The 15,203-nt window shown below is 34.2% G+C and overlaps 1 protein-coding gene across 1 annotated transcript in view; it reads left to right on the top strand.

Annotated features, from left to right (window-relative positions):
- Positions 1-12,490, top strand: part of LOC108345507 (protein ILITYHIA) — a 32,907-nt gene extending 20,417 nt beyond the window's left edge. Inside the window, exons 35-60 of the mRNA XM_052878830.1 lie at positions 49-222; positions 1,079-1,189; positions 1,268-1,337; positions 1,436-1,514; positions 1,622-1,724; positions 1,799-1,969; positions 2,074-2,196; positions 2,277-2,390; positions 2,514-2,620; positions 2,699-2,750; positions 2,843-2,949; positions 3,058-3,117; positions 3,203-3,317; positions 3,428-3,538; positions 3,638-3,775; positions 3,849-3,971; positions 4,078-4,149; positions 5,316-5,428; positions 6,020-6,178; positions 7,365-7,461; positions 7,571-7,753; positions 8,024-8,218; positions 8,588-8,767; positions 8,860-8,992; positions 11,489-11,567; positions 12,184-12,490. Coding sequence (XP_052734790.1) covers positions 49-222; positions 1,079-1,189; positions 1,268-1,337; positions 1,436-1,514; positions 1,622-1,724; positions 1,799-1,969; positions 2,074-2,196; positions 2,277-2,390; positions 2,514-2,620; positions 2,699-2,750; positions 2,843-2,949; positions 3,058-3,117; positions 3,203-3,317; positions 3,428-3,538; positions 3,638-3,775; positions 3,849-3,971; positions 4,078-4,149; positions 5,316-5,428; positions 6,020-6,178; positions 7,365-7,461; positions 7,571-7,753; positions 8,024-8,218; positions 8,588-8,767; positions 8,860-8,992; positions 11,489-11,567; positions 12,184-12,226 — 3,012 coding nt within the window. The 3' untranslated portion in view covers positions 12,227-12,490. The remainder of the gene's footprint in view (positions 1-48; positions 223-1,078; positions 1,190-1,267; positions 1,338-1,435; positions 1,515-1,621; positions 1,725-1,798; positions 1,970-2,073; positions 2,197-2,276; positions 2,391-2,513; positions 2,621-2,698; positions 2,751-2,842; positions 2,950-3,057; positions 3,118-3,202; positions 3,318-3,427; positions 3,539-3,637; positions 3,776-3,848; positions 3,972-4,077; positions 4,150-5,315; positions 5,429-6,019; positions 6,179-7,364; positions 7,462-7,570; positions 7,754-8,023; positions 8,219-8,587; positions 8,768-8,859; positions 8,993-11,488; positions 11,568-12,183) is intronic.
- The last annotated feature ends 2,713 nt before the right edge of the window (positions 12,491-15,203 follow it).

The following is a 15,203-nucleotide window of genomic DNA, read 5'->3' as shown; positions in this document are numbered from 1 at the left end:
ACATTGGTCTTGGTTTCTTATCATTTTGTGCATATATTACAAGAGCAGGTGCTTGTGGATCCTATACCTGAAGTTCGGTCAGTTGCTGCTAGAGCCATTGGATCCCTGATAGGAGGAATGGGTGAAGAAAATTTCCCTGATCTTGTCCCGTGGTTGTTTGATACATTAAAGTCTGATAATAGTAATGTTGAACGCTCTGGAGCAGCACAAGGGCTGAGCGAGGTCAAATTTTTTCTTTTAATACATTTTACGTTTTAAGGCCTTTGGAATTTCATTAAGATTCACGTTTTTTCTATAATCTAGTATGGCCGAGTTGAAAAACATGAACTTTGTTAGAGTGGCGGACAAATCTTGTGAAAAGGGAGAGAGTACAATTTTGAATAAATAAATATGTAGAAGGGTAATAAAAAACAAAAGAATTATTTATTTTGAAAAGAAGTTACCAGTTGGGTAGTAAATTTTTAGAGACTTTTTATTATATAAATATTGGTGTTTTTTCATTGAACCCTGTACATTTTGATTAGTAAAATTGTTATAGAAGATTTGTGGAGTTAGATGACCTGGGTATTTAGAGCAGAACTGGAAAGTGACAAGAATCAGGCAATGACATATTGGTTATAACGTAGTGAGAATAGTACTTCTTTTCTCTGTAATTGTTCGCTTTTGAAGTGTTAGTTTCAAGTTTTCTGTCTTGCTTGTCTGTTAGATGTTTGTTTCTGTCATTGTACAGTTGGTTATTTAGATCTGATTTTTAAACATGCATGCATAGTATAAATACTGCCTCCTTAAACCCCATTCAGGTGTGATAAATTCATTATTATTTTTCAGTTGTGATAAATAATATCTTTTCATTTCACTGATCTGAACTTGTTATCAGAGCTCTTTGATTCCCGGTAGTTAGATCTGTTCTTTGCATATGTATACATTGTATAAATACTGCCACTTTAAACGATATTCAAGTGTGATTATTATTTTTACCAATCAATAAGTTATACCTTTTCATTTCTCTAAATTCAACATGGTATTTATTTAGGAGATCACTGATACTGTATTGTTATTTTGACTTGTACATTTACAGGTCTTAGCTGCTCTTGGTATTGAGTACTTTGAGCTTGTACTTCCTGACATTATTCGAAATTGCTCCCATCCGAAGGCACCTGTACGAGATGGATACTTGACTCTGTTCAAGGTAAAATAGGTCACATTTAGAAAATTAGAAGTTTATTTATTGAGTTCATTTAATCATTTTTGCAAAATGTTCCTGTAGTACATGCCACGGTCGTTAGGAGTCCAGTTTCAAAACTATCTGCCCCAGGTGCTTCCTGCTATTCTAGATGGTAAGAAATTATCTTTTGTTGGCTAATTTATGTGTTATCATTTCTATTTTTTGGATTGTTCTCTAAATTAGCTGTTTATTTTTTTTAATGTTTTATAGGTCTGGCTGATGAAAATGAATCTGTACGAGATGCTGCACTGGGGGCTGGCCATGTTCTCGTCGAGCATTACGCAACAACGTATGTTCTATTTGCAATATTGTTGCTTTTATGTGTTCATGGTCCCTTTCCTTAGTTTTATTTCAATTCTCAGCTCAATAATTTCTAATAATAATTTTTTCCTACAGTTCTCTACCTCTTCTCCTTCCTGCTGTTGAGGATGGCATTTTTAATGACAGTTGGCGAATTCGACAGAGCTCAGTCGAGCTGTTGGGTGATCTATTATTCAAAGTATGTGTTAGTCATCCTAGAGCAACTCTTTCACAGAGTTTGATTTGACCTTTTGGTGAACTTATTCATTTCAGGTTGCTGGAACTTCTGGTAAAGCTTTACTTGAGGGTGGCAGTGATGATGAAGGTTCTAGTACAGAGGCACATGGTCGTGCCATCATTGAAGTTCTAGGGCGTGATAAGCGTAATGAAGTACTTGCTGCATTGTATATGGTCCGAGCTGATGTCAGTTTGTCAGTGCGTCAGGTAACAACTTCTATGTTTGCTCTCTTTTGTCAATATAGTTTGTTATTGTTATGCAGATAAGTTCAACAAACATAAGGAGGAAAATGTTTCTTTTCACTTTTTAGGCTGCTTTACACGTGTGGAAAACTATTGTGGCAAATACCCCCAAGACTCTAAGGGAAATTATGCCAGTTCTGATGGACACTTTGATTACGTCCCTTGCATCACCATCATCTGAAAGGCGGCAGGTCTGAGCTTGACACTTGTATCTGTCAATCTATTTTCTATTGTAGCTTATAGAAATTACATATTCCTATTGCTAACGCAGGTTGCTGGACGATCACTGGGTGAACTTGTCAGGAAGCTTGGTGAACGAGTACTTCCCTTGATAATTCCGATCTTATCCCAGGGCCTGGGCGACCCTGACAGCAGTAGAAGACAGGTTAGAATAGTTTGTCATTGGGATCTTTTTTTCCTCCTAATGAACAAGGTTTTCAATTGGTTTTCTGAGATTCAATAGCTCAACTTGTTATTTGATACCATTGTGGATTTTATTGGTTGAAAGGGTGTATGTGTTGGTCTGAGTGAAGTGATGGCAAGTGCTGGTAAGAGTCAGTTATTGACTTTCATGAACGAACTCATCCCAACTATTCGGACTGCACTCTGTGATAGGTTCGTGCATTTGAATTCTGATCTGTCTGCATAAATTTTAGACTGCATTATCTGATATTTAGATGGATATGTTAACAGTGTGCCTGAGGTTCGTGAATCAGCTGGTTTAGCATTCAGCACCTTATATAAGGTTGCACTTTTTACTTGTACTTTTTTGTTTTTCTCAGTGGTGGTTGAGATTAAATTATTTCCAATACCTTATCTCTCAAATTTGGTTCGTAGAGTGCTGGAATGCTAGCTATTGACGAGATTGTTCCAACACTTTTACATGCATTGGAGGATGATGAAACTTCTGATACCGCACTTGATGGTCTTAAGCAAATTTTAAGGTAAAATGTGCATTAGCATTAAGGTCTTGTTTAGAAGTTATTATTAATTTCTGTTGATTTCTTGTTTATTTTAAGCTAAACTTTTTGCATTTATCCTTCTTTTTGCAGTGTCCGAACGAGTGCGGTATTGCCACATATTTTACCGAAACTGGTTCATCCTCCATTGTCGTATGTTTCTTTCTGTTTTGATCCAGTCACCTAGATTATATGGCACTTGTATTTTTAACTGAGAACTTTCTTGGTACCTGTGCAGTGCCTTCAATGCACATGCTTTAGGAGCTTTAGCAGAGGTTGCTGGTCCTGGCCTTAACTTTCATCTTGGTACTGTGCTTCCACCTTTGCTATCTGCAATGGGTGACGATAACAAGGTAGACCATAGTCAGATCGTTTGGAGAAAATACTGTTTTAGAATTCAAACTTCATGTTTGCTAAGGACTGATTTGGATAAATTTATCCTTTGTTCTGGTTGATGTTCTAGGAGGTGCAAACATTGTCTAAGGAAGCTGCTGAAACAGTGGTCTTAGTTATTGATGAGGAAGGTATTGAGCCACTGATATCAGAGCTGGTCAAAGGTGTTAATGACAGTCAGGTAATATTCTTGTGGTAATTGATATAATTTAATGCCCATCGTCTCTCTCCTGCATGCCCCTCCTTAAAATTTTGTTCCCTCTTTGATAATTGTCTACAGGCTGTTGTAAGAAGATCTAGTTCATATCTGATAGGATATTTCTTCAAAAATAGCAAGTTATATCTGGTTGATGAAGCTCCAAACATGATATCTACCTTAATCATCTTGCTAAGTGATCCTGATTCTTCTACTGTTGCAGTAAGTGTTGGAGTTCTTGATACTATACACAGATTCTCTATATAGTATGTCTTTATAAATTTCTCTTTGTTAGGTTGCTTGGGAAGCTTTGTCAAGGGTCATTATTTCAGTACCCAAGGAGGTTCTTCCTTCTTATATAAAACTTGTCCGAGATGCTGTGTCAACATCCCGAGACAAGGAACGGAGGAAGAAGAAGGTGAATCTATGACTATGGAATTTATTCCTATATGAGACTTTCAGATATTGTTTTTGGTTCCTAATGACTAATTTGTGAATGCGTTTTGTGCATAATTGTTCTACAGGGAGGACCAATTCTCATACCTGGATTTTGTCTTCCTAAAGCACTTCAGCCTATATTGCCAATTTTTCTCCAAGTATTCTTCTTTTTATTCAAATGCAATTTCTTAATTTTGTATAATCAGTACTTGCTTTGTGGTTCAGTTGCATACTTACCATTTTCACATTTTTTTTGCGGATAGTTAAGTGTAGGTATCAGGTTGTTTTTAAAACCTTTTTATCCTGTCTGATACATATAGGACTTTTTATGGTTGATTGCTTTCTTTTAAAGTAATGAAAGGCCAATGTTCTTTTTTGAGCTATGGAATGTTGTGACTCTATCATATCGACCATTTTCTATGCTATTGCTGTCATGTAAGTTTATCCTCTTATGTGGTCTTGCTGTTCCACTATCTCATTGTTCAGTCTTCCTTCTTTAATCCCTCCAGCTGAGTGAAAAGTAGAACTCTTCTTACCCTTCTGTGTGGGACTTTTTTCTGCATTATTTTTCTATTGGCTCTAATATCATCTATGTACATTTTTTTAAATAATACTACAAATTTGCTGATTGTTTTGACTTGAGAATAATGAAAAAGATTTGGAATGAATTTCCCTCTTTTAGGATCTCATATTTATAACAACTTTAGATACCTAAGATACAATGTATGAGAGAGAAGAGAATCTGAAAAGATATATCTAGGAACTAGGTGCAGCACAAATCACACATCAACTTTACAATAAGTTATATTTATTCTAACATTTTGGTTATGTAAAGAATTAAAATATTGTGGTATAGCAATGCTTGCTCATTGATGTAACATCATGAGGTGAGTGTATCTTCTACCCAAGGCTTTGTCTCCTACTTGATTTTCCTTTCTTGGGGACGAACTCAATGTAACAGAGATCCTTTGTTTTCTCAGCCCCCTTGATTTTGTGGGGGAGGGGGGATTGAGTTCATCTTCTGTTAGACAGTGTTACTGGTTTTTTATTTTGTTACAAATGTTTGTTTCTGTTTGAGGAAAATATTATAGTTTGTTTTCTTTGTGGTTATTATAACTGATTTAATTATATAGTTTTAACTGACTTGTCCTGTTACTGAGCTCTGTATATATAGTTTTCTGTAAGCAGAGTTTCAATATCTTTTTTGTGTCTTTGATCTTTACATAATAAAATCAATATATCCGAGCTTTGTATGGTGAGTTAGATATAAAGTTTGGAGATTCAATTGTGAATTCATTTTCCAAGTTATACCTTTGGTATACAGGGTCTGATAAGCGGGTCTGCTGAATTGAGGGAGCAGGCTGCTCTGGGACTTGGCGAATTGATAGAAGTTACCAGTGAACAATCACTCAAGGAGTTTGTCATCCCAATAACAGGGTATTTAATAAAAAATTGTATGGATTGTTTTTATAAATGTTCATATTTTAGTATGAGCAGCTGTATGTATGAATAAAGTAAAATGGCGTCATCTTATAATTTAGTATTTAGTGAATGTTCTGGTCTCTTATTTGAATACACTAGCTGAACCAATTCATTGGTTAGTGGCTTAATGTTTCCCTCTTTATAATTTTTATATCCATGTCCTGACTCAAAATTGTTTTGATCGACTTTTTCCCTTTTAAGAAAATTTCAATAAGTTCAGCTAGTCTCATTTGTTAAAGATATACAATTATTATGTCTTTCCCTTGCAACTGGAGTTATTGATTTGATTCTTGAGTCCTTGACTGGGTGTTAAAGCTAATTTGACAAATAGGTTATTTAGGGCCGTTTTGACCAGTAAGTTTATTTAGAGCTTGATCTTACTCCTCTCATGGTTTTATTTGTACATATTTTCTTCTTAAGACTTTAGGTGAGGTTTGCATTTGATTGTCCATGGGTCATACCCAACTGAATGCTATATTTTATCATTTATTATTTTGGGGACCTATATTTTATATATCTTGACTTTGCCAATCTTGTTTGGCGTAGGCCTCTTATCCGAATTATAGGTGATCGATTCCCATGGCAAGTGAAGAGTGCCATCTTGTCTACTCTAACATCGATGATAAAAAAGGGAGGAATCTCCCTGAAGCCTTTTCTTCCTCAGCTGCAAACAACATTTGTCAAGTGTCTACAGGATTCTACAAGGTTTGTTTGAGATATTAATGTATTATAGAATCATCCCTCCCCTCCCAAATTTAATGTGTTCACCCCCTCAGTTAGCACCTTTTGTATGTTTGATGTTGTGATTTGAAAATGTGTTAATCACCTTTCAGCATCACATAATATATTAATATCTCAAATCATTCAGTTAAGTGTTTGCAGGATTTGTCACATGACTTGCTAACTGACATCTAAGTACTTTTTGGGGGAAATATCAAATGGGTGGAACGTAGAAAAAATTTAGTAACTAAACTTCGACCTTCAGTTATGCCATAATTAAAGAGGAGAACCTGACGCAAATGAATTACTAAGTTTTTTAATGCCTAATTTATGTTCTCTTTTATTAACATAGTTTGCTATGAAAGAAGATGAAGATACATAATGAGATATTCAAAATCCTCATGAGAAGAAATGTTGCAGTAAAAATGAAAAGGAAAAAAATGGACAACAGATACTTATTTTGACTGTTCTTAAAGCAGGGAAAGATTGGCCAGCATACATGTGCCCAAAGCTCATTCTTAGTTGACTATCCATCCTCAAAGGGTGAATACAACAGTTTTTGTGTATTGGTGGTGAGTTGATGGTATTGTGCAAAACTCTATCATGCAAGGCTGTTGCCTGCTCCATCTTTCCTTGAATGAATACTACCCTACCCTTTGGCCCTTTCATCTTCACTTCCATTCTTACCATCTAATTTTTCACTTCTTGAAAGACGAGATTTGGCACACTGGACCATTTTTTTTTACAAACTCAAACATAAAAGGAGAGAAAAGTCCTCCATAGATTTCCCCTTACCGCTGAGGCTCCACACTCTTTTCTCTATGCTGTAACCTTGAATCACACTCCGTGGGAAACATTTTTATTAAGATGAACGACTGCCCTTCGAATCTGAGTTACTTTTCTAATTACCTTTTACTAAAATGTTGATCTTTGGGAGTAGTCTCTTAACATAATCTCATCTTTCTTTTATTATGCGTGCTTATTAATATGCATGTGACTGTGGCCTTGAATGCCACTCCCTTGGTAACATCTATCTTGAACTGAACCAATGCCCTTCCAACCTGTTACTTTTCTACTTAACTTGGAATGAAATGTTGATATTTGGGATTCTCCTAACATAATTTCATCTATATTTTATTATTCGTGTTTATTAACATGCATGTGACTGCAGAACTGTTCGATCTAGTGCTGCATTGGCACTTGGGAAGCTTAGCGGACTCAGTACCAGGGTTGACCCTTTAGTTAGTGATTTGCTGTCCAGTTTGCAGGTGATTTTATTTCTGCTATTCTTACTTAATCTGATGGAATACTTGATAATATGTTAGTATTGCTGATGTCACTTATTTAATACAAAACTGTGGCAATTTGATTATTTAGGGATCTGATGGCGGTGTACGGGAAGCTATTCTGACTGCATTAAAGGGTGTCTTGAAGCATGCTGGGAAAAATGTCAGCTTGGCTGTTAGAACTCGTTTTTACAATGTTCTCAAGGATTTAATTCATCATGATGATGATCAAGTTCGGATATTTGCTTCTAGCATATTGGGAATCTTGGCACAGGTGTGTAGACTATTGATTGGATTTGTATTCACTGATGTGTTTGTATTTCTCTGTAATCTTCATTACATATTTGATTGACTATAATATGCTACTCTTCTATTTTGTTCAGATTGAAAGAAAAAAGTAAATTAAATTTTCATTTTTCTATCGCTAAATTATGTTATTATTACTTTTGCTGTCATTTCTGAGATTTAACTGAGTGATTAATTCTATTTCATCGTTTGATTTTGTTTTTTGTGTTTTCTAATTATTATGTTACTATAACTCCAGTACCTTGAAGATGTTCAGCTGACAGAGTTGATTCAAGAACTGTCAACTCTAGCTAATTCACCTAGCTGGCCAGCCAGGCATGGTTCCGTCCTTACAATATCTTCCTTGTTTCGTTACAATCCCTCAACAATCTGTTCGTCTTCCTTGTTCCCAACTATTGTTGATTGCCTTAGAGACACCCTAAAGGATGAGAAGGTATGGTAATCCTGAATTGGTTTTAATTGCCTAAGTTTCTGAACTATGCAGTTTTAATTCTGTATTTGGCATCATTGGGTTCCATTTTATATTATCAAATGTAGCAGTAGATTTTAAGATGTGATAGTTATAGTGATGTACAGGTTCCGTGACAGACTTGTTGAAGGCATCTTAGTTTTCAGCATATTATTTTTGGTTATTTGAAGGAGGAACTTCATGCTTTGAGAAAACCCTCTGTACTCAAGTTTTGGCCTAAAATCAAGATTATTTTTATATTTTTTTCAGAAGTAAATGTGTTTAAATCTCTAGTCCAACAAGTTTCTTGTTATGTGGCTATTGTTTAATTTTATTCAATTTTCTGTAAAATAGTTCCCTCTTCGAGAAACTTCAACCAAGGCATTGGGAAGGCTGCTTCTTTATAGAGCTCCGATAGATCCTTCTGATACAGTGCTTTACAAAGATGTTCTTTCACTGCTAATTTTATCCACCCGTGATGACTCCAGTGAAGTTAGGAGAAGGGCATTGTCTGCCATAAAAGCTGTTGCTAAGGTATGTGTATGAAATCTTGCCCTCACATAGTATCCACCTGTAGAATAGTATGTTTGGAAATTTAGAGTTGGTGTATTCCTGAATCTTTACAGGCAAATCCATCGGCCATTTTGTCACAAGGCACCATAGTTGGTCCTGCACTAGCGGAGTGTTTGAAAGATGCGAATACCCCAGTTAGACTTGCTGCAGAACGATGTGCGCTGCATGCCTTCCAACTAGCAAAGGGTACTTTCACTTGTAATTGTGTTATATGCCCTTTATCTTGTATTATATATTTGACTATTGAATGAATATGGTAAAGGATGTTCCCCGAGTAGTCGTGAAACCATAGTCATTTTTTGAAATTCTTTTGTCTGGCTGGCGGTTCTTGCAGCATGTGGTTATTCTTTCAAGTTGCATTATTATTCTTACGAATGAAATCAATTGTTGGGTTTTATTTATTACCTTATTTGTTTTTAAACCCGTGACTTTTGTTTAAGTATAAGTCAGTGTTTAATGATTGTTACTTAGTATGAAGTGCATCCTGGGTCCATCATTCAAAATGATAGAAAAAGGAAGTTTACTGTAAAGCCTAGGATTTGGTGGATGAAATGGAGCAATGCGCTGAGTGTTTTTGTTGTAATTTGAGATAATATCTTTAGAATCTTCCTAATTAGCGCCAAATCAGTCCCATAGTCGCCATCGTCATTTTCTCCGACGAAGATAAGGGTTGGGTGCGCCTCAAGGAGAGCGACTCAACCCTGGTAATCCACTGCTTCTTGCTGATGTCTCCGCTGCTTTGATGCCGCTGATGCCACAGTCGGCGCCGGCGCAGTCAACCGCCGCTACAGTCAGTCGCTGTCGCCACAGACAGGAGTCTCGCCGCTTTGCGAGCTATTGTCAATCTCTCTACAACCCTTGAACAGTCTTTCTTTTTTATCTTCGGGTGTTCCACCTCCAATCCAACTTGGAGGAGTTGGAATCCATGCACGCATCTTCTTGGGACCAAGCGAGCGCTCTTCCTTTCCTTTTTGCTCCGTTGATTCAACTTGTGAGCCACTGACCTGTCTCCACCATTCTCTCGACGCCACTACATCACCTCTTTCTTGGATTGCTGACTTTCTTCTTGGGCTCAAGTTTAGTGTGTCACTTCTTTGGGTCTTTTGATACCATCATAAGTCCCAATATTTGGTGTTTTTAGTTTCTGCCATGTGAAAGGATCTTTTCACCGCCAATGTCTTGTTGTAACAGCTCACTGAGAGTTGTTCTAATGCCTTGTTGTAACAATTCACTGAGAGTTGTTCTATGAGACCACCCGCTGATTTGGCTCATTCGATGTTAGGGTTTTCAGATTTGTCCCCAAATACGGATCGGTTCTCACCAGTTCTTCCACCTTCACGTTCTGTCATTGACGTGCATATGCCGTTCAGTCGTGAGGGGAAGAAAAGTTTCAGCCGTTGTAGGGTGGTTAAGTCCCTAAAGGTTTGTTGTTGTTAGCCGTTGCAGGGCAGTTCAGTTCCTGCAGGTTTGTTGTTCAGGGCAGTAAAGTCCTTGAAGGCTCGTTGTTGTTAGGGCAGTTAAGTTCCTAAAGGTTCGTTGTTGTTAGGGCAGTTAAGTCCCTAAAGGTTCATTGTTGTTCAGGGCGGTTAAGTCCCTACAGGTTTGTGGTTGCTAGCCTTTGAAGGCCTCCCATATGTTACTCATGGAAATCATGTTCTTGAAGTTTCATGGTGCTAGTTCGCCCTTGTCCATTGTTATCCAAGTTAAAGTTTCATGGTGCTTGTTCGCCCTCGTCCATTGTTGTCCAAGTTGAAGTTTCATTGTGCTAGTTCGCTCTTGTCCATTGCTGTCCAAGTTGAAGTTTCATTATGCAAGTTCACGGTTGTCCATTGTTGTCCATTATTCTTTTTTTTTTGTTCGCCACTATTGATGGCAACCCAGTCCCTGCAGTTTGTTGTTGTTCGCCACTGGAGGCCCTTCATCTGTTTTTGTAGTTTGTTGCTGCAAGTCATCATCCATTTTTGATGGAAATCGCTCTTGTCCATTATTCTCCATATAATGCTGAGGAGTCTCTTGGGCTACATTTGTTTGTGTGTGCAATTTGGTTTATTGACATTATCTCTGATTGGGTTTGTCTATTTCAAGCTTGGTTCATACAATCTTGTATGATCCAACTTGAGGGGGAGTGTTGTAATTTGAGATAATATCTTTAGAATCTTCCTAATTAGAGGAAATAGATATATAATCTTTTATTTTATTTTACTTTCCTAGTTTTCCTATATCTCTTTTTAGGACAATTGGATTATTACAAATAGAGGGTATCAAAATGTATTTTTCATGATTGAGAATAATAAATCAGTTTTATTTTCCACAGTTTTCCTGTGACAAAGCGTTACAACTCAAGCTTAAGGCAAAGTTTTACAGTACATCATAAGATTTGTGTTGTATATAATTTGAGTGTTATATTCTAACAAGCCAACAAGTTATGATTATCAATGAATGCATGAGAAGAAGTTGGATTATGTATCTGGAATATCTGTAGAAGTCTCGATTAGGAGAAGAAAGGGTCTGTTGGGGTGAACATATTTTTTAAAATTAACTTATATATGTATTAAAAAATTCCTTTTAGAGAAATTAATAGGTAAGAACATCTATAAATTAGTTTTATTCACAAGCAGACCCTTGATCATGTAATGAAATGGAGATACACTTCTAACTCTTTTATGGATTTGGGTTTTCCAGGTTCAGAAAATGTTCAAGCAGCTCAGAAGTATATTACTGGTTTGGATGCTAGACGTCTATCCAAGTTTCCCGAATATAGGTATGTATATAATCAAATGTGCATTTCTCTTGGAGGATCATTTCAATCTAATGCAAGTTACTTAATCCTGTATATTTGTGGGAAAAACGATGATGAACCTGACATGCAACAAGTGACTTCTTTGTTAGTAGGCAAATATTATCTTAAGGAATTTCCAAATGAATTATTGGTATTAGAAGAGATAGTGTTTAATACTTCTGAAAGTGGATCTTGTGTTTTATACTCAGGACCATGTTTCTTATAAGGACCGCATATGTACACGTTTTATCGTTTGTTTTTCTACGGAAAAAAATTGTCTTGTGAAATGGTTTTATTTTAAATTTATCTCGAGTAAGGGGATGATGAAATTATAGGTTAATTTTGAAATTTCATTTCCACAATTTGAATACGCAAAACTACTCTTTATTAGTTAGATAATCTGTTGATTTTTTATAAATCACTGTATAAAGTATATATACTTTTAACCTGATTATTTAGGTTCTGTTATCATAAACTGTTAATTCCGAATAAATTTTTTTATACATTTGACTTTTGTTCTCTAACACCTGAGTTTAAGTCAAGAATCCACGCACAATTATGTTGTTGATAATTTTCTCTCGTATTTACTGCCGTGCAGCGATGACAGTGATGATAGCGACGAGGATACCTCGAGTAGCTAAGTAGTTTCTCTTTCATCAAGTGCTGTGTTTCTCCTTTCTTCATGGTCTAAGTACAGAATTCTCCTTGATAACCGATTTTTCCCGTAGCACTGTGATATAGTCAAAAATATATATAGAAATATGCAATTTGAGGCTTTTTACCCAATTTTTTGCGCCTGGGTATTTGATTATATCAACGACTTTGTAAATTAGACGAGTCTAATTATTTGTAACTATATTTGTATTTCTAATCAATTTTGGCGGTAATATATTTTTTACCTACAATGTTTGTATTCCCTTTTTTTCTTCGTTCCTATTTATTCCTTACAACTGTTATTATGCAGAATCACTTTATTTACCAAGTAAATGAACTACTAATGTTCAGGTGCCGACTATGTTCTTTTTATTATCATTCGTTTATATGAATATTAGTCGCGAGTTTGTTAGTGGGTTTGGTTTGCCAGTAGAAGCTTTAGCTTGTGATCAATCTATATTTACTGTATGACAAAGATATTGGTCAAAGGTTATTGGCATGTGGTTGAATATCTAATACCCGTATCTCTCTTGAGTTCATTTACAACACAATAGTGTTGACTTTATAAATGAGTGGTGATATGACTTTGCTATTAGAATGTTCATTTTATAATATATGATCCCTATATTCAATGTAGTCTACATAAGGGAAACACTGTTTATTGTAATTTTGAAAGACTCTATAAACATGTTTAATTTGCAGGCTGAAGTATTACAATGTGAAATCTGAAATATGTATTACACTGTAATTAAACATTTTTTGAAATGCTTTATCAATTTCTTAATTCTGAATTAAAGCAATACGATTTTTTATGGTTTTTTTTAATAAGGTTGTTATTTGACTATACAATTAAGAAGTTATTCTGTTCTTTTAATACTTGTACTGTCTAGAAGACTACATTTGATTTTTCAAAACGTACAATGTGTAATAATACTAAAACTCAAATTATTTTTAATTTTTATTATTCAATTACATTTTTTAATTACATGATTGGAATAGAAATTGAGAGAAATTCATGATTGTTATAAATTTATAAATTAATTTAGAGATAGAAATCAAATAGAAATTAATTTCTAAACTCAAATTTAGAAATCCGTGATTTTATATAAATAAAAATTATTTTTTTAAAAAAAAAGAAAAGAAATGCAAGAAGAAATCATGGAGGATAAAAACTTTGATTAAAACACAAACATTTTGCATGAGTGGGAGGTTTCTGTTTGTGTTAAAGGTTTCTGCTTTATTACAAAGTAAATACATATGTAATTACATGACATCGGTATTATTATCACTAGGATTAATAACATGAGATATTATTTGTTTTGAATATTTGAGTTTCATTGATTTTTTTCACTTACAAAAAAAATATAGAGTTAAAGGAAAAATATGTATTTAAATTGTTTTTTATTTTAATAATTAAATAATAAAAAATTACTAGATATACCAAAATACATTTATACACGTAATATTGTTTCTAATACAAGTTTTTTTTAGTAAAAGAACGTTATTTACCAAAATTCATCAAGGAATAAATTATACAACATTGTTAACATAAGTATTTTTGCTACAGGAAAAAAGGTTTTGAATAACCAAAACCAATATCGATTATGCTTTATGATAAGAGAGGTTTACAATTTTTAGATATTCACATAACTTTTATCACTTTAGTCTTTTAGACATAGCACGATCCACAAAATTAAGATAAACCATAATCTAATAAATGTTCAAAGAAGATTCAGAAATCTAGTAATGATGAGAATTTTGATATTTTATCATTAATTTAATGAATAGCTATTTTTTCACCTTTCTAAAAAAAAAAAAAATATGTTGATCTAAAGAAAAGACGTGGTCGTTGACATTTTAAAACTACATTTTTACAGTTTAAACTCGTGTAAACGATATCATTCCATAATCATGTCCCTTCATCGAATCACTTTTTGTTTCATTGATAAAGCAGAAGTTGATTATTAGTCACCAAATTTCAATTTAATCTATTTTTTATTTTTATTTTTTGTAGAGGTACATTTTTCCTTTCATTCTTATTTTGTTAATCTTTTTATAAAATAAGCTGTATTTGAATGAGTTGATAATATGTTTTTTTTTAAACGTCCATAAAATAACTGGCAACAAATTTCTCTCTCGTTTTCCTTCTTATTTGGGAATATAAAAATTTAGCAAGATATAGCTAAGTAAAAAAAATAATGGTCTTGAAATGAAATATTAAACTCTAACTAGGCTTCAAATCCTATAAAAAAAATATTAATATTGGTGCAATATGATATAGACAGCACTGACAACTAGGAAATTGTTTTGAATAAAGAAAAAATGGAGATTCACAATTAGAAGCTTTCTCGATTTAAATAATATAATTCTGGTATTTGTATAGTTTCCATGCCATATGGATGGTCGTGCGTTTCACAAACACATCATCAAATGTTGACTAAATTATTTATTACTTCCATCTCAATGTCTCAAACTCCAAACTCCTAAATCTAGTTAGATTCCACTACAGATTTTGTTTTAATATGTTAAATTACGTACATATTTTTCCTTCTTAAGTAAAGTTCACCGCTCAAAACTCAGACCCAACATGTCTCTTTTAATATATCATTTTGTGGAATTATTTTACTGCATTTAACTCAATTTCCTATTGCTAGTTCTATAATTTAATTTTTAAGAAAATAGCTTACTTAATTTATTTTTAAATTTATCACAGATTTTATTATTTTGAATTAAATTTTTTAATTGAGAATCTAAAATTTTATAGTGACGATATATCTTTCTATTAGGATTGAAACTAATTCTTTACTGTCATAAAGACAGCAACCATTTCTGTTATACTAGGTTTTACTATTAGTAGTTTAGTTGTTAGTTTGACAGAGCTCTATAAATAGAGCTCTCCCCTTTGTTTTCTTTATGGTTTTCAATACAGAAAGAAAATCACTATCATTTTGTAAGAACTCTCAA

Source organism: Vigna angularis, chromosome 6 (genome assembly GCF_016808095.1).
Source record: "Vigna angularis cultivar LongXiaoDou No.4 chromosome 6, ASM1680809v1, whole genome shotgun sequence".
Classification (NCBI taxonomy): Eukaryota; Viridiplantae; Streptophyta; class Magnoliopsida; order Fabales; family Fabaceae; genus Vigna; species Vigna angularis.
Note: the sequence above shows the minus strand (reverse complement) of the source record. Positions and strands in the feature narration are given on the sequence as shown.